This window comes from Neoarius graeffei, chromosome 25 (assembly GCF_027579695.1).
Source record: "Neoarius graeffei isolate fNeoGra1 chromosome 25, fNeoGra1.pri, whole genome shotgun sequence".
Taxonomy (NCBI): Eukaryota; Metazoa; Chordata; class Actinopteri; order Siluriformes; family Ariidae; genus Neoarius; species Neoarius graeffei.
Genome location: NC_083593.1, coordinates 48,614,102 through 48,638,890, shown reverse-complemented (window position 1 = coordinate 48,638,890; position 24,789 = coordinate 48,614,102). Strand labels below are relative to the sequence as shown.

Here is a 24,789-nt window from a genome sequence, read left to right as displayed (position 1 = left end):
AGAACACTGCAACACGGACGCCAAAAGACTCCTCGTTCAGGATAACGTTAACAATCAGGTAACGTAATGTCCGAAACGCGAGGGCATAATGAAAAGACGAGGCTGTTAGGAATATCAGCATTTTCCTCAGACATGTTATAAACTTACAAGGAGAAAACTATACGACTAAAATGATGGACTCTTCTTGTGAAACACAACCGCATTTGAAGGCACCAAGGGTTTTGTACGCACCAGAGTAAATCACTCTTACCCGTCTCCGGTCTTTAACTGTTTGTGTATTCGCTGCGACGTGTGTGTGTTTTATATGAAATGTTTACGTCAGACGCATGTTTAGTTCCAGTTTACAGTATTATTGTCAATAATCAGTCTGATTCCAGATGTTATTGTAGTTTTTAAAATGAAGGATGAAAATTGTGAAAGCATTTAAATAATGGAACAAATGTTATGAGAGTACAAGTGCTGAAAGAAAAGTGTAAAATTGCACATTACAAAATATAAATAACGTACAACATTGTTTTCAGTCTCTGGGTGAGATTTGAAAGCAATAATTCTTAGCAATATAGTATGCTTTAATGACGCTTTCGCAATTATTCGCCAACTTTGTCTTGACTGTTATTCACTGAGCTTAAAGCATATACGCAGAGCCATGGCCTCACTTTCGAATGCCTTGAGACCTCAATAATGGCACAGGAATAGTTTTAAGTGTTAACAATAAATCTAATATAATAATTTTTTACGATTAAAGTGATTTCATATAGGTAGCGGTCGGAAGTGAACGACCTTGACGTCCGTAACGTCACTGCAGGAAGTCTATCGGTCTCATTGCCATTTCCGACATACTAAAACACAGAGCTGACTGCAACTCCGATCCTCCATTTTGAGCTAATTTATCGGCATGCCACGTAGATGTGTTGCTGGCCGGTGCAGCAACATGACAGAAGGTGGATTTACGTTGCATTCATGGCCCAAGAATGTTCAAACTGCAAAGATTTAGACGTGTTTTGCAAGAAGTTCACGGGCAAGTTGGGCACCTATATAGTGGTCTCTCCTCTGCTCTGCACGTTTTACTGAAGACTCGTACGAAACCTCTGATTTGTTGAGGAGCGTTGGCTATAAGCCCGTACTGAAAGAGAGTGCTGTACCAATAATTAAAGGAAAAGAAAACTACAAGAAAAGGAAAGTAAGTTCAGTTGCACCAGTTCTCCCGGAGTGTGAGCCGAGGGTTGTTGGTTAAACCCGGGATGCAATGGGACGTAACATATATTATCGCTCGGGCAGTGACCTCCCTGTGGCTGTTGCTAAAACCGGTGACATCCCGTCCCAGGTTTTAGTAATTGCCTGAACCGAGCAGTAATAGCGGAGTACTCAGCATGGAGAATGAGTGGAGCAGCCGTCTGATTTCTCCGCTAGATTTGCTCGCCTCAGCAGCAATATCTCGCCCTTGCGTGGAAGAAGCGAACTGAACAAACAACTGAAAGTCAGATTGTTTCAAAACAATCGGCCACAAGGTCGGCCTTCAAGAAGCGAGAACAGACGGGTAAGCTCCGACTCTCATTTGCATTAAAAAAAAAACCCAACACCATGTTGTTCACTTGCATTTAGATTAATACATGTAACTTGTATTGTGCGTTTAAGTTACCGGTATGAGATTATTTAATTTGCTTCAGAATGTGATTCTCAGTTCGTCTGATTTATTTAATTAGCCTTTTACATTCTCTCCGTGAAAATGCATGCATGTACATTGCATAAGTTATAACACCCATCCTGTTTTAATGAGAATCAACCCACAATCAATGAAGTCAAATCAGTCTTAGTTGAGCAAGTCGGTAACACTATTTCTTACTTTCATATAAATAAAAATTTATGGTTACTTTGCTCTATAGCTGTCAAAGGTCTCGGCCTTAAAACTGGTTACCGCTCTGACATCACAGGGCTGGCTGGCTCAGCGGGGCAACTCGAACGCCAACTTTGCGGTTGATTTTAACTCACAAAAATCTCATCTCATTATCTCTAGCCGCTTTATCCTGTTCTACAGGGTCGCAGGCAAGCTGGAGCCTATCCCAGCTGACTACGGGCGAAAGGCGGGGTACACCCTGGACAAGTCGCCAGGTCATCACAGGGCTGACACACAGACACAGACAACCATTCACACTCACATTCACACCTACGGTCAATTTAGAGTCACCAGTTAACCTAACCTGCATGTCTTTGGACTGTGGGGGAAACCGGAGCACCCGGAGGAAACCCATGCGGACACGGGGAGAACATGCAAACTCAGGGGGTTTTCTAGAAAAATTTAGTATGAGGGCGCTCACCATGGAGGGGGGGCGGGGTTGTCCCCCCCCCCGCCGTGCGAAGCCTTTGAAAAATTGAGGCTACAATGGGACATTCTGAGGCTTTCTGAGAGGGAAATTGTAACAGATTGTCAACATTGAAAAAGAAAGAAGTAATCATCTTCTGCCCCGGACAGTCTTTGGCTTTCTTCCGTTTCGTGCCGCGGGATGACATCTTTAAATGCCCAAGTGTCAACAAAAACAACTCGTGAACTACTTCTGTCAAAAGCTCCCGTGCCGGTGGGTGAAAGGTCATTCAGTCTCGAGAAATCTCGCTCTACAAGTCAGCTGACCTTGTATGTAACCCATGTCAAATCTCGCGAGAGCAGCTGTGACAAGTAAACACCTAAACAACATGGCGCCTCAGTCTGGAAAACGCCAATTCGGATTGTTTTTGCACCGTCTGACGGTGTATCTACTATGATTGGAATAGTTTGAGTAATTATAACGTATTTGATGATCAGACACATTGTCACGTGGTGTTGCTGAGATGTTTTCACGGAGAAAATATCGTTTTGAGAAAGATTGCATGTTGTGCAGTAGCATATAAGTGCATGGCCTAAGTGTGACTTTAGGTTCAGTCGGCATTTCGGTAAGAGGGCGCAGCGCCCCTGTTCCCCGGTTTAGACGAAAGCCTGCAAACTCCGCACAGAAAGGCCCTCGCCGGCCACGGGGCTCGAACCCGGACCTTCTTGCTGTGAGGCGACAGCGCTAACCACTACACCACCGTGCCGCCCACTCACAAAAATATACATTTTATTCTGATTTATGCAGCATACAAGAGTCAAGGATGGAGATACTATCCACTCAGTAATGTATTTAAAAATAAAGGTTCTGTGCATCTCCTTTAAGGTGGGTAGTTTTCGTATAAATACACAGGTGATTTTTAAAAATTATTTCAAACTTCAAAAGCAGTATGCAAATGTAATAACAGTATGACACAGACTTGTCACTTATCTACATCGACTCACAAAATACTTTTGTTTTGAAATCGATCAAATAAACCACAGTTCCGCCTTACCTCTGAATAGTTTTAGATCAAACTTCATAGCACCTTTAGCACGATTAGGAACATTTTCTTTCAGAATCTGTAATTCTTCCTCGCTCACGATGACCAAGCGATCAGCCGCCATTTTGCCGAGTCACTCGGGGTGATTATCGAGAAATAGTCTGAATTTCTCGACCAGTCGTCTTGAGATTTTCTGTAATCGTGTCGTGTGCTTATTTATACTGAAGTGTTCGTTATGAGAGCGGAGATCTTTACTCCTGAGAAGGAAAATTTCCAGTTAATGATCCTGAGTTTATTATAACACACACGCTGAAATGTGTTTCCGAATGAAACGTTCATTCACTGCTGTTTTTGTGAATATTTTATACATAAATCTCAAATGTGAAGAAAATATTTTTTTTCTTTTTTTTAGGAAAGAAATAAATTTAATCTTACAATTATGTTCAAATTAAGTAAAAGAAGTTTCAAATATCACAAGATGAAGTATAGACGAACATTTAAGCTAAATACAAAACTGAAACTGAGAATACGGAAGGTAAGAGATTGCTTTATTGATCCTCATGACGGGAAATTCAGGTGTTGCATCAGCTCAAGTACAGAGTAAAGTAGAGATAAATGTAGACTTAAGTTTAAAATAAATAATGGAATAAAGACAGATATAATATAGATTAAAGACAGAGCTGAATAAGGACAGTTACTCAATATATAATAACTTGGTTATAAAAATGTAATATTTTTATAAACTGTTATAAAACAAACTATTTCTAGACGTTAAAGCAGATACGCAGAACCTTTAAACAAATTTGAGTGGATAGTATCTCCATCCTTGACTCTTGTATGCTGCATAAATCGGAATAAAAAAATATATATTTCTGAGAGTTAAAATTGACCGCAAAGTTGGCATTCGAGTTGCCCCGCTGAGCCAGCCAGCCCTGAGCGCGTGACGTCACAGCGGTAACCGGTTTTAAGGCCTTTGACAGCTATAGACCAAAGTCATATAAATAAAAATTTACGGTTAAAGTAGGAAATAGTTACCGACTTGCTGAACTAAGACTGATTTGACTTCATTGATTGTGGGTTGACTCTCATTAAAACACGATGGGTGTTATAACTTATGCAACATGCATGCATTTTCACTGATAAAACGTACAGTGGGGAAAATAAGTATTTGATACACTGCCGATTTTGCAAGTTTTCCCACTTACAAAGAATGAGAGGTCTGTCATTTTTATCGTAGGTACACTTCAACTGTGAGAGACAGAATCTAAAAAAAAAAAATCCAGAAAATCACATTGTATAATTTTTTTTTAAATAATTAATTTGCATTTTATTGCATGAAATAAGTATTTGACACAGTAGAAAAACAGAACTTGATATTTGGTACAGAAACCTTTTGTTTACAATTACAGAGGTCAGATGTTTCCTGTAGTTCTTGACCAGGTTTGCGCACATTGCAGCAGGGATTTTGGCCCACTCCTCCATACAGATCTTCTCCAGATCTTTCAGGTTTCGGGGCTGTCGCTGGGCAACACGGAGTTTCAGCTCCCTTCAAAGATTTTCTATTGGGTTCAGGTCTGGAGATGGGCTCGGCCACTCCAGGACCTTGAAATGCTTCTTACGGAGCCACTCCTTTTAGTTGCCCTGGCTGTGTGTTTCAGGTCATTGCCATGCTGGAAAACCCAGCCATGACCCATCTTCAATGCTCTTACTGAGGGAAGGAGGTTGTTGCCCGAAATCTCGCGATACATGGCCCCATCCATTCTCCCCTCAATACGGTGCAGTCGTCCTGTCCCCTTTGCATAAAAGCACCCCCAAAGTATGATGTTTCCACCCCCATGCTTCACGGTCGGGATGGTGTCCTTGGGGTTGTACTCATCCTTCTTCTTCCTCCAAACACGGCAAGTGGAATTTATACCAAAAAGCTCTGTTTTGGTCTCATCTGTCCACATGACCACCTCCCATGCTTCCTCTGGATCATCCAGATGGTCATTGGCAAACTACAGACAGGCCTGGACAAGTGCTGGCTTGAGCAGGGGGACCTTGCGCACGCTGCAGGATTTTAATCCATGACGGCGTAGTGCGTTACTAATGGTAATCTTGAGACTGTGGTCCCAGCTCTCTTCAGGTCATTGACCAGGTCCTCCCGTGTAGTTCTGGGCTGATCCCTCACCTTTCTCATGATCATTGATACCCCACGAGGCGAGATCTTGCATGGAGCCCCAGACCGAGGGAGATTGACAGTCATCTTGAGTTTCTTCCATTTTCTAATAATTGCGCCAACAGTTGTTGCCTTCTCAACAAGCTGCTTGCCTATTGTCCTGTTGCTCATCCCAGCCTTGTGCAGGTCTACAATTTTGTCCCTGGTGTCCTTAGACAGCTCTTTGGTCTTGCCCATGGTGGAGAGGTTGGAGTCTGATTGATTGTGTGGACAGGTGTCTTTTATACAGGTAACGAGTTCAAAGAGGTGCAATTAATCCAGGTAATGAGTGGAGAATAGGAGAGCTTCTTAAAGAAAAACTAACAGGTCTGTGAGAACCAGAATTCTTGCTGGTTGGTAGGTGATCAAATACTTATTTCATGCAATAAAATGCAAATTAATTATTTAAAAATCATACAATGTGATTTTCTGGATTTTTTTTTTTTTTATTTATTTTATTCTATTTTTTTTAGATTCTGTTTCTCATAGTAAAGTGTACCGACGATAAAAATTACAAACCTCTCCATTCTTTGTAAATGAGAACTTGCGAAATCGGCAGTGTATCAAATACTGATTTTCCCCACTGTAAAAGGCTAACTAAATAATCAGATGAGACAATCACATTCTGAAGCAAATTAAATAATCTTATACCGGTAACTTATATACACAATACAAGTTACATGTATTAATCTAAATGCAGGTAAACATGTTGTTTTGTATCCAAATAAGAGTCGGAGCTTACCCGTCCGTGTTCTCGCTTCTTGAAGGCCGATCTTGTGGCATATTGTTTTGAAACAATCTGACTTTCAGGCGGCACGGTGGTGTAGTGGTTAGCGCTGTCGCCTCACAGCAAGAAGGTCCGGGTTCGAGCCCTGTGGCCGGCGAGGGCCTTTCTGTGCGGAGTTTGCATGTTCTCCCCGTGTCCGCGTGGGTTTCCTCCGGGTGCTCCGGTTTCCCCCACAGTCCAAAGACATGCAGGTTAGGTTAACTGGTGACTCTAAATTGACCATAGGTGTGAATGTGAGTGTGAATGGTTGTCTGTGTCAGCCCTGTGATGACCTGACGACTTGTCCAGGGTATACCCTGCCTTTCGCCCGTAGTCAGCTGGGATAGGCTCCAGCTCGCCTGCGACCCTGTAGAACAGGATAAAGCGGCTAGAGATAATGAGATGAGACTTTCAGTTGTTCGTTCAGTTCGCCATTCATTCGCTGCTTCCACGTAAGGGCGAGATATTGCTGCTACGGCGAGCATATCCAGCGGAGAAATCGGACGGCTGCTCCACTCATTCTCCATTTTCTCCATACTGAGTACTCCGCCATGACTGCTCGGCTCAGGTAGTTACTAAAACCCAGGACAGGATGTCACCGGTTTTAGCAATAACCGCAGGGAGGTCACTGCCTAAGCGATTAATATGTCCCCTTCCCGGGTTTTAGCAACAACCCTCGGCTCACGCTCCAGGAGAACTGGTGCAACTGAACTTGCTTTCCTTTTCTTGTAGTTTTCCTTTAATTGTTGGTACTGCACCCTCTTTCAGTACGGGCTTATAGCCAACGCTCCTCAACAGATCAGAGGTGTCGTACGAGTCTTCAGTAAAATGTGCAGAGCAGAGAGACCACGTCATAGATGCCCAATGTGCCTGTGAACTTCTTGCAAAACGCATCCAAATCTTTGCAGTTTGAATATTCTTGGGCCATGAATGCAACGTAAATCCACCTTCTGTCGTGTTGGTGCACCGGCCAGCAACACATCTACGTGGCATGGAGATAAATTAGCTCAAAATGGAGGATCGGAGTTGCAGTCACCTCTGTGTTTTAGTATATCGGAAATGGCGATGAGACCGATAGACTTCCTGCAGTGATGTTACGGATGTCAAGGTCGTTCACTCAGACCGCTACCTATATAAATCACTTGAATTGTAAAAATTATTATATTAGAGTTATTGTTAACGCTTAAAACTATTCCTGTGCCATTCTTGAGGTCTCAAGGCATTTATAAACAAAAAGTGAGGCCATGGTTCTGTGTATATGCTTTAAGAAAATTCATTATTTTAAAAAAAGCTCAAGTAAATAATTTCAGGTATTTTACACCTTCTAAAGTATAGTGTTGGAGCTTTGCCTTTAATATGGCAGCTTTTGCAAACTCACAGCCCCAACTACTCTCCTATATTATTAAAACTGTCCTTAATTGTGTAATGAGAGAATTTTCAGACGTGTGAGATTGTCTGCTGTTTTTCTCACTGTGCGTCTTTTCCTTCCTCCAGGCCGATACGACACATCCGCTCACAAAACACAGGAAGATTGCGTCATCGTTCAGAGATTCTTCTCTGTTTGACATCTTCACACTTTCCTGCAATCTTCTCAAACAGGTGACGATCCCCAGTCTCAGAAACACGGATTTACAGTGACCTTCTTTTATACAGTGGCCAGGAAGTGCAAAACAAAATTTACAAATCTTAAAGCTGCAGTCACTACGCTCTTTAATAGAGTTTTAAAACTAACCGACTTGACACACATCACGATCGCTGGATTCAATCTGAGAGTCCAGACGGTATCAGGAATCATCTCAGGCCTGTGCTCACAGAACAAACTGAAACGGGGCACAAACTGCGACGTGACATCATAATCATGTTTTAACATTGAATTATTATTATTATTTTTTTTTTTGATTCACAACTCCATACATTTTTCTTATTTACATCCAAGTATAATAAACTAGCCTCATGTCCTGTTTGAGAGACAGAACACGTCCATGTTTCTGGATCGTTTTCGCTTCAACGTTGTACAAGTCATCTTAAAATTACGGTGGTCAGGAAGTGCAAAACAAAACGACAAAATGTGAAAGACTTTTTTTTTTTTTTACATTTTAGAAAACAAAATTACGTGAGCTAAACACCTTTTTATTTACATCTTAGAAAACAAACTGACAAGATGTGACAGGGCTGTACGTTAACTTTGAGACATGGCTGCCCATTCGGGCAACCATTGGTAGAAATATGGTTGCCCGAACTCAGAACATGGTTGCCCAAATGTTACATTTTTTTTAAATTTATTATTCAGCCTTCTCAGACGCTGTCTGTATCAACAAGCACTGACACTCGCGCCCCGTGCGAGTAATGCGGTAATTAGTCATGTAGTGAAGGACATAGCAATATTCAGTCCCCCCAGGATTCCGCGGGTCTTTTTTGTGATTGTTGTGGGCTAAAATGTCTGATGTTGCGGGGGTTTCCAAAAAATTGCGATGAAAGTTGCGGTGTTTTTTAGGTTTTTGTTGCGATTGCATTGCGGGAGGAAGTGAAAGTTGCGAGAAACTGTTGCGATTTTCTCTTTTTGTGACTAAAATTGAGTGACATGTTAAATATCAAGTTATTACTGAAAAACTATTGATTTTAAAAAACAAAGACACTGAGAAATGGTCCTATAAACAACTTTACCAATATAAAAGATTACCAGGACTACAAAAATGCAGAAAAATAGGCTTTACTGATCCAAATGCACCTGTTGGTTCAAAAGTTAAAGTGCAGAGAACCTCACAGCACAACATGAAGTTACCTTAAAATATTATATAAATGCCTCAGCTTTCATGTAAGAAAAAAAACTATTAATACTAGTACTGTGTGCAGGCAGTCTCTCCTGAAGACTAAATTAAACAATAATTATAAACTAATAAAATAAATGGCTCAGGCTTCATAGAAGAAAAAAAAAACAATTTGAACAGAATCTCACAGTATGATGCTGAAGCTGCTTAAACAATGGAAAATAAAATACCATTTTGGCAAAAATGTTGGCATCCATTAATTTCTTGTATTAAGTAAAAAAAATAAAGTGCACACAGTCCTTCACTGTAAACATAACACACTTTCAGTAACAGAATTTAAGCCTATATAAACACTGACTCGCACATGCAGTGTTGCCAGATACTGCTGACGTTTTCCAGCCCAAAACATGTTCAAAACCCGCCAAAATGCACTTAAAACCGCCCAATCTGGCAACACTGCGCACATGCTGCTTCTCTTGAACGTCTACACGGAAGTAAGGCAGAAGGTAGTTTGTCGACGGCACCTCAAGACGACACCAGCGATTGGTCAAATTTGCGGGAAAGTTGCGGTGATTGGATAGAATTGCAACACCGCCCTGAATTCGCGGGGATTGGTTGAATTTGCGTTGAAGTTGCAAATCGCAACATCGCGAAATCTTGGAGGGTCTGAATAGAACACTGAATACGCACTGCGTGATAATTATTAGCAATGGGAAACTGCATTGCGAGCCCGCGATGTGCAAATGTGAATTCCGCTAGTTGTTGAACATCCCGTAATGATAACACGGACGCGGTCTTTCCGAGTCAAACAATCGCAAATCGTGATGGAATTTCATCATAATATGAATGAATAAACATTGTTTTTCACGCAAGTTGACATATTTGGGTAGTTGCCCGATCGGGCAAGCATTTGTGAGAGTCTGGTTGTCCGAATCTATTGAATGGCTGCCCCGGGCAATCGGGCTACTGTTAATGTGAGACAAATTTACGAGTGGTGGAACACTTTTGCCAGTTCCTGAAATAAATTTACAAACGAGAATCTTCACAGAAGGGGAATGTACCAAATGGCGCGAGCGACCCAGAAGTGATAGATTGAGCGGTCAATTCGTGTTGTCTTCTGTGGAGTTTATGGTGACGGAACGTCGTCTGTGACCGAATGATGTTTTGTCCCTTTTGTGGAAAACACATGAACCGCTTGATGTGGTTCGTGTGGACGGTCTCTCGAATTTTTAAAGGACGCGGATCAGTCAGAAGGACCAAGCGCACAGGGAACAAGACAACGGCTGTGTCCGAAATCACTCTCGTTCACTACTCACTATATAGGGAATTCTATATAGTGAGTGATTTCAGACACAAGGAACACGAATTGACCGCTCGCTCTGTCGCTTCCCGGCCACCGTACTTCCGGGTCGCTTACGGCATTCGGTGCGTTCCGTTTCCGTGAAGATCTGCGTTTGTAGATTTGTCTCCGTGCTCGTGAAAGTGTTTCGCATCTTGTCAGTTTGTTTCCTAAGATGTAACTTTGTTTTGTCCTTAGCGAAAGTGTTTTTTGCTAATTTTGTTTTAGAAAATGTAAACGTCTTTCACGTTTTGTTTTGCACTTCCCGGCCACCATAATTTTAAAATGACTTGTACAGCGTTCCAGCGAAAGTGGTCCAGGAACATGGACGTGTTCTGTCTCTCAAATAGGACATGAGGCTACTTGGATGTAAATAAGAGAAACGTACGGTGTTGTGAATCAAAAAATCGATGTTAGAACATGATTATGATGTCACGTCGCAGTTTGTGCCCCGTTTCAGTTTGTTCTGTGAGCACAGGCCTGAGTTGATTCCTGATACCGTCTGGACTCTCAGATTGAATCCAGCGATCGTGGATGTGTGTCAAGGCGGTGTGTTTTAAAGCTCTGTTAAAGAGCGTAGTGACTGCAGCTTTAAGATCCGACAAAAATAACCTGTTGTGGCTCGTAATTTGCATTTTCCTCATCACCCGTTTTGCATCCTACATGAATCGTTATAACCTGCTGTCTGACCTCAGAGCCGGGCGACAAACCATCGTTTTCTTTGCTGACTCTTAGTTTCCTTGTTCTTCACCACAGGGCATGTGTGTCCTTTGTTTAGATCACTTCATTTTAATTATTCGAATGAGCAAAGTCTCATCTCATTATCTCTAGCCGCTTTATCCTGTTCTACAGGGTCGCAGGCAAGCTGGAGCCTATCCCAGCTGACTACGGGCGAAAGGCGGGGTACATGCTGCGTTCATGTGCTATGGGAAGTGGTATTTACCAGTGTGTTGTGTTCACATGCTTTTGTTGTTGTTGACAAATTAAAGATGGTGGACCAGATTCAAGTTAGCAATAGTTAGTTAGCTATCGTTAGCAATAGCGTCTGCTCTGGATAGGTAAAAACAAACCATAACACATTTTTAAAGGAAACGGATTTCTTGCGTATTATATTACACTTGTTAATGACGCAACATTGCATAGACACAAAAAACTACCCACTAGTACTAGTAAAAACAAACTTTAGTAGCGTACATTCAAGTGTCTTGTACCGCTCGCCGCCATGTTGAAAAGGTTAAAGTTCATGTCATCTTGGCAACTCGTGTATCAAAATTTTCTACGAGTTGCCCAGTGGAAAATACCACAAGAGGGGGCGTTCATGTGTGCTTTCCATGTCGGCGTTTGGTATTTACCATAATTCCCATAGCACATGAACGTAGCAACACCCTGGACAAGTCGCCAGGTCATCACAGGGCTGACACACAGACACAGACAACCATTCACACTCACATTCACACCTACGCTCAATTTAGAGTCACCAGTTAACCTAACCTGCATGTCTTTGGACTGTGGGGGAAACCGGAGCACCCGGAGGAAACCCACGCGGACATGGGGAGAACATGCAAACTCCGCACAGAAAGGCCCTCGCCGGCCCCGGGGCTCGAACCCAGGACCTTCTTGTTGTGAGGCAACAGCGCTAACCACTACAGCACCGTGCTGCCCCGAATGAGTAAAGTGATATCTCTAATAACTTTTTAATTCCTCTGCCCATAAAGCCGATGAGCTGTTGCCGTGGCGTGGCATCCGTCATCTACAGTTCAGTTAAATCGTATCTCGTCCGTCAGTTCTTCACAGGTTTCCGTTCTGATTGTTTTGTTTGAAAGAACTCATCACTCCACGCACAGCTTGGTTGTTGGTTTTGTCACATTTTTTGCTAATGAGTCACTAATTCGGCCAAATTAACGAATTTTCTAGGCCTCACTAGAATCGTATCTTCTCTCTCATTTCTCATCTGATTCCAGTTCTGATCGATGTTTTGGGTCGATCTTCCCTTGAGGAACAAAACTTTAGTCGTTTGATTTTCTTGTTGTCAACAATTTTGTTTACAATTTTGTTTATTTTCAGTTAAATCGCATCTCCCTCCGTCAGTTCTCAATGGATTTCAGTTCTGGTTGTTTTATTTGAAATAACTCGACGTTCTGCACAAAACTTGGTCATTGTGTTGTCAAATTTTTGCTAAGAAATTAGTCATTAGGTCAACTGCACATCACAGGTAAATTCAGGAGCAAGATCGATGTAATTCTCCTATTTTATATTAAACTTTGGTCAAATGTCTGTAACATTCTCTGCAATTTTTTTTTACCTTGCGCAATACCAGAAAAATTCAGTTGAAATCAAGCCATTTGAGGCGAATTGGTCCGCCTCTGAAAAAAAACTTGCCGTTTGGATTTCCCGGCAAACATTGATTTTCGTGACGTCGCGTGCGGGACGCCTCACTCTGAATCCTACGTCAGCGCTGGTTTGTTTATGAGAAAACGACCTGGTGGTTTTCTGCAGATTTCTTCAACGTTATCGCGTAATTATTAAAATGGTTAACAGATGTATCGTAGGAGGGTGTAGCAACACCAATCTTGATGGGATTAGTACTCATCGTTTCCCAAAAGACCGGACAATGAGAGAGAAATGGGAGCGCTTGGTCTACACAGGCTGTGCACTGAAACCGTGCAAAGCTCGTGCAGCCTGCTGGCGCTTCCGCAGGTAACGTCACGAATCTGGCTCCAGACTCCCTTAGGATTTTTCCAGACGCGTTTTATTTTATTTTTTTCTGCTGTAGACAGATGGCCTTGTGCAAAATTACCCTTCTGGATGAGTGTATAAAGGGACATACTTTTCATATTAAAAAAACGAAATTGGTCCAGAATATGCCCTTTAACACACACATTTTCTTCTGACTAGAATTGTATCTCCTCTCTCATTTATCATGCGAACTCAGTTCTGATCAATGTTTTGAGTCGATCTTCCTTCGGGGAACAAAATTTAGTCCTTTGTTGATTTTCCTGTTGTAAGCAGTTAGTCGCGGAGGTCAGTCCTCTCTCACATCGTCACATTTCAGTTCCGTTTGATGTTGTGGTTGTTGTTGTTTAGATGACAGGTCAGATGAGCTACTACGTCCTTGACGTTCTGGTTTTCTTTAATTACAATCCCAACTTCAGTTTTGCAGCATTTGGGTAATTTTAAGCAGAAAAAACAACAACAAATAAACACTTAAGCTAGCAATTGCAGCTACAGCTGATTTGTAACGAGCTTCTGGTATTTATTATTTGTTTTTTCTGTTGTAATGAGAGAATGTGGACACAACGTACATTATCTACATCTGGTCACGCCCCCTTCTCTTCCCCATCAAAACCACTGGTGATCACGTCCTCGATCATCGATAGGTGTAGAGCACGATAAGATGGCATCTTACACACGACCTCACAAGCCGAGGCCAACTTCTTAATTTTCTCCTAATATGGTTGAACCACAATGTGATATTTTGTCAGTGTGAATGTTCCCGATTCTGTGCACGCTAATTACAACCCCAATTCCAAAGAAGTTGGGATGCTGGGTAAACTACCAATAAAAACAGAATGCGATGATTTGCAAATCACTGAAACCCAGTATTTCATTGAAAATTGTACAAAGATGTCAGATGTGGAAACTGAAAAAGTTGGTTTTTTGAAAAACATGCTCGTTTTGAATTTGATGTCAGCAACACGTTTCAAGAAAGTTGGGACAGGGGCGTGTTTACCACTGTGTTGCCTCACCCCTACTTTTAACAACACTCTGTAAACGTTTGGGAACTGAGGAGACCAATTGCTGTAGTTCTGAAAGACAAATGTTGTCCCATTCTCGTCTGATAGACAATTTCAGTTGCTCAACAGTTTGGGATCTCTTTTGTACTATTTTGTGCTTCATAACGCGCCAAATGTTTTCAATGTGAGACAGGTCTGGACTGCAGGCAGGCCAGTTTAGCACCCAGACTCTCTTAGTACAGAGCCATGCAGTTTTAATATGTGCAGAAAGCAGTTTGGCCTTGTCTTGCTGAAAGAAAGAAGGTCTTTCCTGGAAAAGATTTTGTCTGGATGGCAGCATATTGCTCTGAAACGTGTGTGTATCATTTAGCATTAATGATGCCTTTCCAGATGTACAAGCTACCCATGTCATATGCACCCTCGTCCCATCACAGATGCTGGCCTTTGAACTGTGCACTGATGACAAGCCAGATGGTCCCTCTCCTCCTTAGCCTGGAGGACGTGGTGTCCATAATTTCTTTTTTTTTTTTTTTTTAAAGATATTTTTTGGAGCTTTTTTCACTTTTATTGGATAGGACAGTGTAGAGACAGGAAATGAGTGGGAGGGAGAGACGGGGAGGGATCGGGAAATGACCTCGGGTCGAAATCGAACCCGGGTCCCCGGATTTATGGTATGGCGCCTTATCCACCTGAGCCACGACGCCCCCGTGTCCATAATTTCTAAAAAGAATTTCTGATTTTGATTCATCAGACCTCGGGACAGTTTTCCACTTCGCCTCAGTCCATTGTAAAAGAGCTTGGGCCCAGAGAAGGGGGCGGTGTTTCTGGATATTGTTTATATCTGGTTTTAACTTGCATTTGTGGATGCAGTAATTAACTTTTTTCACAGACGATGGTTTTCTGAAGTGTTCCTGAGCCCATACAGTGATTTTCCACTCCAGGCACGTGTCTGCTTTTAATGTAGTGTCGCCTGAGGGCCTGAAGATCGCGGGCATCCAATGTCAGTTTTCAGCCTTGTCTCTTGCAGACAGAGATTTCTCCAGATTCTCTGAATCTTTTAATGATGTTATGTACCATAGATGATGTGATCCCCAAATTCTTTGCAATTTTATATTGAGGAACGTTGTTATTAAATTTTTGCACTGTTTGCCCACGCAGTCCTTCACAGAGCGGTGAACCCCTCCCCATCTTTACTTCTGAGAGACTCCGCCTCTCTGGGATGCTCTTTTTATACCCAATCATGTTACTGACATTTTACCAAATTAGTTTGTTTTTTTTTTTAAGCTTTTACACAACTATTTCAGTCTTTTATTGCCCCGTCCCAACTTTTCTGAAGTGTGTTCCTGACATCAAATTCAAAATGAGCATATATTTTTCAAAAAACAATACAATTTCTCAGTTTTAACATTTGATCTGATGTCTTTGTACTATTTTCAATGAAATACAGGGTTTCCATGATTTTGTAAATGATCGCGTTCTGTTTTTATTTACAGTTTACACAGCGTCACAACTTTTTTGGAATCGGGGTTGTAATCCGGGTAGTTAAGATCTGTTTTACCAACATTGCACCTCAGCTGATGTGTGTAGTGCAGCAGGTTGTGGGATTCGGAATGAGTAACACACATGATGATGATGATATTTACACCACGGTCCATCGCGACACGTTATGTTTTAATGCATACTGAGTAAAAACTTGTTTTGCCAAGTCAGTAAGAAGGTCGTGTGTCGCGTCCCCCACCCCAAGCTATTACTATTAAACACCAATAGCCTGGACCTGAAATCTGCACCCAGCTTCTGATGACTTGCAAACGATTTTGTTTAAATGTATTCCAATTTTCTTACACACAAGGATATTTTGCAATCCAGAGGAAAAAAAAACTGGCTTTTTCACCAACGTGTTCAGTCAATTTACTGGTTAAATGAAGAAGGGTAATTAAATCGTTTTAATTAATCTCGCACGGGTGTGTTCTGCAGGCGTCGGGAAAGAACCTGAACCTGAACGATGAAGGTCAGCATGGTTTGCTCATGCAGCTCCTGAAACTCGCTCACAACTGCCTCAACTTCGATTTCATCGGCACGTCCACGGACGAGTCGTCAGACGACCTGTGCACCGTCCAGATCCCCACCAGCTGGAGATCAGGTGACCTCCACACCTCCGTCTTTATCCGTCCTCGAGAACTTTTCATATTTCAGAATACTGGAATTAATAACATTTTAAGTGTTGAACTGAATCCTCTCTTCTGATTGGTTTAGAAGGTGTTGATTCATTTTTCTATAGCAGCAGCTCTGATAATAGATCTGGCTCCGCAGGTTTATATTTAATATGCTTGTACCAATACCTTATCGTTTCCATAGTAACAACTTAAACAGGGATGTAAACAATTTTAAAAACCATATATAGGGTGGTTATTTATTTATTCATTTTTAAATAAATGTTTATTTTACGTTTATCGAAGGAGTTTCCAGTGTCAGCACTTTGTCACAGTCAGGTAAAACGGTTTTAGAACAGGACCATCACCAAGACGGAGAGGTTTCTCTATAACATAATAAGCTGTGTTTATCTTATTTACTTAAAGAGAGAAAGAAATAATAAACAATTTATGAATTTAATGTGTAGTATTTTAACTTCTTTCAAGGATGTTTCACAATGACAGTTAAAAGAACTCTAAGTGGATAAGAAAACTTTAGGTATGTAATGATGTATCATGCGATGATGAACTGTGGTACAGATTTACGATTAGAATTGCTGAAATAAAAAAAAAAAATCACAATTATCATCAGGCCACGTAATTTCCGAGTTTTTCCATTGTGTGGACGGCAGATGGAAATGATATACGGTACAGTAGATGGAATGCGTGTGACTTCAGTTTAGGCGGAAGTAACACAGCTCTAATGCTATGAAAACACAAGTTGATTGTACTACTAGATTTAACAAGAAAAAATTGGAGCTCTCTTCTTACAAACTGCTGAAAGTGAAAGAAAAGAGAAGCAACTGTGAAGGTAGTACAGATGTTCATAAGTTTATTTCAGTGTTGTCAAGTCACTAAACCTAGAGTCCGAGTCAAGTCCAAGTCATTAAAAAAAAATTGAGTCGCGTCCTAGAACAAGACTCCAACCGCGCCATGTGACGGTGGCTGTTTCGGCGCCGTTAACATTAGTTTGTTCCTGAACATGACGTATGAACAGGCGAATGTGCTTCTCTTTGTCAGGGAGTGCGAAGTATTCTGTCAGAGATGGTTGGGAGACAGATGTAAGTGCAGAAGGTGTGTTTATTAATACAAGCGAAGGCGCTAAACAATCCAGAACGCCAGGCAAAAATCGTGAAACTGGTTGAGCGAGGCACAAACAGGCTATCGAAGATGAGAATCAGGAAACCAAACAAGGAAATGAGGCTCAGTAATGTCAGCAACGCAAGCCAATACTTCGCAAAGTGTGTTTTCACAGTTTTTATATAGGCGCGCTGATTGCACCTTAATCCTGTACAGGTGCGAGTCGTTTACGGCGCGCACGAGAGTCCGCTTGGCGTGCGCGCTGTCTGGAGCGCGCCCGAGAGTCTGTCTGATGCACACGCCAAGGCACGCAGGTGTGACACACTTGCACAAAATTAGTACAAAAATAATGTAGATATAAATATCTTATGCCAAATTATTATGACATGTTGCAAAAAAAAATAAAGAAGAAAAATCAGAGTCCTCGTCTCTAATTTAAGAGTCCGAATGCAGTTAACGTACGAGTCCGAGTCATCAGTGCTCAAGTCCAAGTCAAGTCAAAAGTCCTTAAAATTAGGGCACGAGTCCTGGACTCGAGTACTACAAGCCTGGTTTATTTAAAAAAAAAAAAGGCCTATTTGTTAATATTTTTTTTTCAATAAAATAAGTATTTTAGTTAATGGGCCATTATATTTTACTCCCGTCTTTTCCAAAAAAGGGTAAATAATTATTATTGGTTATTAAGAAAATGAAATGGGATTTTTATTTTTTATTTATTTAGCAGAAGGACTATTTTTAATTTAAAAAAAAAAAAAAAAAAGGAACTGTGTTGCATCTTTTTGGTAATAAAATTTTTCATTTAATTCTTCTTTTTTCCAAAAATATCATGGGGGGGGAATCAAATTGTGAACCCAGTATCATGAATCGAATCGAATTGAATTGCGAATCATTACGTGCCTAGAAAACACCGCATCGTTCCTTTAATAAACAAACTGGAATAGTTGCACGTTTGTGGTATAAGAGGAATAAAACATGCTGCTGTATGATAAGCTAGATCTCTGTTAAATATATAAGTCGATTTTACAAAGACCCATGTTCTGATTATTCTGATTGAAAAGTAAAGCAGTGTCCATATGGTGCAGTTTTGTAGCATATGAACAAAAGAAAATATTTCTTTTTAATTAATATTATTATTTTTTTTTTTTGGCGTAGCCTTTCTGGACTCATCGACACTGCAGCTGTTTTTTGATCTGTACCATTCCATCCCTCCATCCCTCTCTCCCCTGGTAAGTGAAAGACGGAACATTCAGCTCCCTGTTTCAGGTCCACTGTCTCTCTATAGGTCATGTTAAAGACATGCGCTTCAACTGCATTTCCTGGCTGTAGCTCATCTGTTGCTATGCAGAGTCTGCCCCCCCCCCCCCCCCCCCCCCCCTTTGGGGTCGATCAGTGAAACAGGAAGTATCTCTGACCTAGATATCCTTTGGGTGGTGGAGCATTCTCAGTACAGCAGTGGTGCTGATATGATCGTGTGTGAGAGAGATTGATATGAGTGTATCGGGCACAGTGGTGTTTTTAAATACTGTACACTTTACCAACAACACAGCTGTGTTAATAGCCCTTGTTCGGTGTACAGACGAGATTGCTCTCATTCGAGACATCAAGTCCTTGCTGTAATGAGCACACAAACCACTAGGGGGCAGTACCTTCATGTTAAGTGGAGTGGTATGTGCTTTTGTATTAAAGTGCACATCACGGGCAAATTCAGGAGCAAGATGGATGTAATTCTCCTATTTTATATTAAACTTTGGTCAATATCTGTAACATTCTCTGCAATTTTTTTTATCTTGCGCAATACCAGAAAAATTCAGTTGAAATGAAGCCATTTGAGGCGAATTGGTCCGCCTCTGAAAAAACTTGGCGTTTGGATTTCCCGGCAAACATTGATTTTCGTGACGTCGCGTGCGGGACGCCTCCTTCTGAATCCTACGTCAGCGCTGGTTTGTTTGAGAAAACGACCTGGTGGTTTTCTGCAAATTTCTTCAACGTTATCGTGTAATTATTAAAATGGTTAACAGATGTATCGTAGGAGGGTGTAGCAACACCAATCATAAAGGATTAGTACTCATTGTTTCCCAAAAGACTGGCCAATGAGAGAAAAATGGGGGCGCTTGGTCTACACAGGCTGTGCACTGAAACCGTGCAAAGCTCTCGCAGTCTGCTGGCGCTTCCGCAGGTAACGTCACGAATCTGGCTCCAGACTCCCTTGGGATTTTTCCAGACGCGTTTTATTTTATTTTTTTCTGCTGTAGACAGATGGCCTTGTGCAAAATTACCCTTCTGGATGAGTGTATAAAGGGACATACTTTCATATTAAAAAAAAAAATTGGTCCAGAATATGCACTTTAATTCTGTGCAATAATACGCCAGCAACAAAATCAGCCAGTGCGCCGCCCCCCCCCTCCCCTTTTTTTTTAATGTCATTTTTTTTGCGGTCCAAGTCCTGTGCTCTGATTGGCTGGTGAGCGGGTCCGTATCCTACGGTACGGACCCCAGTTACAGACCTCTGGCGACGCACTTGTTCACAACAAAAAAAAAAACAGTAGCATTTTTTGTCAACATCTATCTTTTTCTTTTTTATAAGATTTCTTTATAAGATTATCAAAAATCTTATACATTTTTGCCAGCATTTCTCAGGAGAATAGCATTAATTTTACAGCATTAATAGCAATAACGACAGTGTTCACAGCGAAAGCGAGTTTTACTACCCTGAGGAAGAAGAAATAAAAGAAAACATTTCAGGAGAAAGCTAAAAACCTCTAACTTGCTAACGCCAAGCAAAAACATGGCTGAATCCTGAATGACTCCTATTTGTATAAATAGGGGACGACATAGGCAGCAAAATGTAGTTTTTTTTTTTTTTTTCCTGCCATGGAAGTGCACTTGTATACCGAGGAGGAAGCAATTTGCATTACAGCCGTGAATGAGGATTCAAAATGGCGGCTCGGTTTTCCCTTTCGGGCGCTCTCGTTTTCTGTTAGAATTTGGTAAAGAAAAAAATAAATACGTTATTTACCAGCTTAAGGTCGGTCCGTATGGTGAAATACCATGACCTCGGCCTTAAATACTGACCTCGCCCCAGAGGGCCTCGCTCAGTACTTTCAAGACCTCGGTCACGGTATTTCACCATACGGACCTCCCAGCTGGTAAATAACATGTATATCTTCAGCTGTCCAGTTTGGCTGAATCTGTGCCCACTGTCGCATCCATTTCCTGTTCCTGACTGACAGGATTGGAATCCGATGTGGTCTTCAGGTGTTCTAGCCGATCCTCCTGAAGGTTTGGTGTTTTGTGCGATCTGAGATGCTTTTCTGCTCACCACGGCTGTAAAGAATGGTTATTTTTAGTTACCTAGACTTCTTGTTAGCTCGAACCAGTCTGGCCCTTCTTCACCTCTGACCTCGCTCTTCATCAGCAAGGCTCATCTGCCTGTAGAAGTGCTGCTGCTCCCTGGATGTTTTTTGTTCTCAGAATTGTGTGCCCACTTAAATATTACTTTGTCTTCAGTTCAAATTGACGTCCCAACCCCAGACCTGGCACAGTCACTAACTGTCCATTCACACACACATACGAAAAGTGACCTGTAACTGGACCTGATAAAGTGTAAACAGTCAATAATATTATATTAACCACACTGTCCTGTTCTACAGCTTTAACTCCATCTTTGTCTTTCTCAGGTTTTATCCTGCTTAGTTCAGATCGCGTCGGTCCGGCGTTCACTGTTCAACAACGCTGAGCGGGCCAAATTCCTTTCCCATCTAGTGGATGGAGTTAAGAGAATATTGGAGAACCCACAGGTCTGTGTGAGAAACGGAATATTTGGAATAACAGATGAGAAAATTGTCCTCTGTTCTGACCTTTTTATTGAATTAAATTTGATGAATGTATTCAAATTTGATTTGAATATTGAGCAATATCATCTTGCATGTAGAAGTCCTCCTGTCCTGTCTTGAAATTGCTTTTTGGAAATTTAATGAATTTTTTAGTGCTGTCAAAAATGTCGCGTTATTAACACGTTAACTTGACTCAATTTTAACGGCGATAATTTTTTTATTGCGAGATTAACGCTCTGTCACATGATGTAGGTTTTTCATAAGCTTTTGAAACTGCCAGGAACTTGGAACAGAGACTTTGCTTAGAAAACCGATAGCAGTTAGACTGTAATGCCACGCCCCGCACAGCCAGAGTCCTCTGCCCTCCTCCCCCCAAAGAACCAGCGCGGGCAGGGCGCGCTAGTAGAGATGGGATTTATGGCTCTTTGATGGGATCCGCATCTTTGTGATCCGTTCTTTGAAAAGAGCCGTTCAAAAGACTGGCTCATTTGGCTCTTTTTAAATATTTATTCAGTTTTAAGAAGACAGCGTCTAAAGAAGCCAGATCCCTCTGAACTGTAAACTCAATGCTATCCCAGAAATCCTTCCTGTAATATGCAAATTTGGCCGCCTCTGATTGGACAGCGCGACGCATCAACAGGCAGAAAGTGTAAAAGTACAAAATGTGTTAAGTGAGCTGAAACAGTAAAGATCAGATTCAATGCAATATTTATCAACGAACAACTTAAAGTTAATATAATAGTGTACTTTATATTATAATCAAGCATGTCAAGCCTACCGTCACTGTGTAACCTATCTCTCTGATTAGAGTTGTAGACTAACTCAAACAGTAGATCATTTCACTCATGGTTCTCTTGCTAGCCCCGCACTGGTGCTCGGCTTAGGTTTCACTTTGCAGTGGCTGTGTCAAGACGTGTTATGCTTTGCAATAAAAAAAACATTGGTACAAAGCAAGCCCATTCATTTTTTTATGCTAAGAGAATTATAATGTTTTTTTTATATGACAAAAATGTGCGATTAAATTGCGATTAATCGCGAGTTAACTATGACTGTCGCGACATTAATCGCGATTAAATATTTTAATCGCTTGACAGCACTAGAATTTTTCCCTCTTCGCTTGTGTTCTGGTTCTGAATTTGTCATGAATTTTAAGAAGACATATGTGTGTGTGTGTGTGTGTGTGTGTGTGTGGGGGGGTTCTTCCCTCTCCTCTGTTTTAAAATAATCCAATACTATTTACAGTATTTAGTGATCCATTCTAGATAATTCTTCATTTGGGCTAAAGTTCATGTTTAAAGGAACATTCTTTTCCCCTATTTATTATTATTATTATTATTATTATTAAGTTCACATGTTCATGTGCTGCTGTTGTTGTTATAGAGTTTATCGGACCCAAATAATTACCATGAGTTTTGCCGCTTGCTGGCCCGACTGAAGAGTAACTATCAGCTTGGCGAGTTGGTGAAAGTGGAAAATTATCCTGAAGTTATCAGACTTATCGCGAACTTCACCGTCACCAGCTTGCAGGTGAGATACACGCAGGGAGAGACCGTCTGAAGCGCCCCACACACACGCACAGTGCAACAGTGTAAGGCACAAGTAACACCAGTCACATCATTTTAACATAAGCTTGAATATTGATCGTATTAACGAAGTACAACAAAATTGCCACTGTTTTAATTTTAAGTTTCTAAAAATGTAACGAATATCTTTTGAGTGTAGTTTTACAATTCGCCTTAGGATTTGCGTCTGTCCATCAGTGGCAACAGTGTCGTCCTAAATCCACACAACTGGGTTATTTATTCACGGGTCAGCCAAGATCAGATGGACCTTATAGGTTCCAAAATAACAAAAAACCCAAGGTTACCCAAAATGGTCAAAACTGATATTATGGGCTTGAACATATTGGGGTCCCATACCTAAAATTTCATATAGCATTCTCTTTCCGTTTTGAAAATATACCTCATTTTATACATGCCCCATTCTGCTAGGTTGTTGACGTTACCGAGACTACATTACAGCCAACCAATCTGCATATTTTAACTGCATTGAGGAGCTTACTACTTGGTGCAATGATGGTGCTCTTTTTATTAATGAGGGAAAAACTAAAGAGATGGTGATAATGAAACAGAAAAATGCCTGCCATGAACTCGTACCTGTTGTAATCAACGGCCAACATGTAGAGGAGGTCGAGGACTTCAAATATTTAGGAACATATTTTGATTCCACCTTGAGTTTTACTAAAAACACTGAGTATATTTTTAAAAAGGCAATGCAGCGCCTATATCTACTGAGAAAGCTGAACTCCTATGGGGTCAGCAAGAATGTTTTGGAGACTGTGTACAGGAGTTTGGTTGAGAGTGTGTTGGCATTTGATGTGTATACTTGGTTTGGAAACCTGGGGGCTAAGAACAGAAACAAACTATCCAGGATCGTGAACATGGGCAGTAAAATTGTTGGCAAAGGGCAGAAACCATTAGCAGATATATATGCCACATATGTAAGACGTAAGGCCCAGCATATTGTGTCTGATTCAGTGCATCCTTTGTTTAGAGAATTCAGGAAACTGCCATCAGGAAGGAGGTACACAGCTGCTATAGTAACCAAGAATATATATAAAAAGTCATTCATACCAAGTGCAATATCACTGCTTAATTCCCAATGGTCCATGTGAAATATCTGTGCACTTACTCTAGATATCTGGGTCTATCTAACATTTAGACTATTGCTGCTGCTGGTAATGTGTTGTATGTATCAAGATGAATGTGAGATGTTGTATTTTGCTGTTTATTTATTGTGTATGTATTGTGTTTCTTGTTTGTTTATTTACTGTATTTTTAAAACCCACCTGTGGAGCCAAAGACAAATTTCCACTTTTGTGGACAAATAAAGTTATTATTATTATTATAAGGCCACTTTTGGCCAGCAATAGGGGAGGCCACTCAAACGAGGTTCAACTGTACGTGAATAGCCGTCTCAAAAACAAAAGTGTTAAAAAGCACATTATGTAAAAAAAAAATATGTTATTAACAAGCCAGGGCTGTATCTTGAATGGTCAAAATATGTCTTGGTAACATCTTGATTATAATAATTTAGTGTTCAAATAGTTGGCCTGTGGGGTCTTAATTCAATCAGTTACAACTTTGAGAGAAGAATATGATTAATTTGTGTCATTCTCACATGAAGGTTTCATTTAAATTTGTCAAGAAGTCTCAATTAACTGGCTTTACCAAAATATCAATTTGGCGTTACGGACACTACACCCGTTACGGACACTACATATTGCAAATATATCTATTAATATAACAACTAAAGACGTATGAATATGTAACTAGAGCCCGACATGAGGCCAACAGGACCAATGCATGTCATAATCACCAAAAATGGTAAAAAAAAATTCTGCAGCATTCTGTTACAGCAAGACCGTTACGGACACTACAGAAAACAACGGAAATGACACGCAAGATCTTCGGCATGTGAATTTTGCAAACATATGCCCCCAGCAACAAGGTTTTTGTATCAAATCATATCACATACTACA

General features: G+C 41.0%; 1 protein-coding gene across 2 annotated transcripts in view; it reads left to right on the top strand.

Annotated features, from left to right (window-relative positions):
- The window catches only part of xpo7 (exportin 7), a 126,254-nt gene that overhangs the window by 54,410 nt on the left and 47,055 nt on the right, over positions 1-24,789 (top strand). For both annotated transcript variants that reach the window (XM_060909643.1, XM_060909644.1), the window contains exons 6-10: positions 7,800-7,904; positions 16,121-16,286; positions 18,568-18,641; positions 21,093-21,212; positions 22,629-22,775. In XM_060909643.1, the coding sequence (XP_060765626.1) occupies positions 7,800-7,904; positions 16,121-16,286; positions 18,568-18,641; positions 21,093-21,212; positions 22,629-22,775 (612 nt within the window). The remainder of the gene's footprint in view (positions 1-7,799; positions 7,905-16,120; positions 16,287-18,567; positions 18,642-21,092; positions 21,213-22,628; positions 22,776-24,789) is intronic.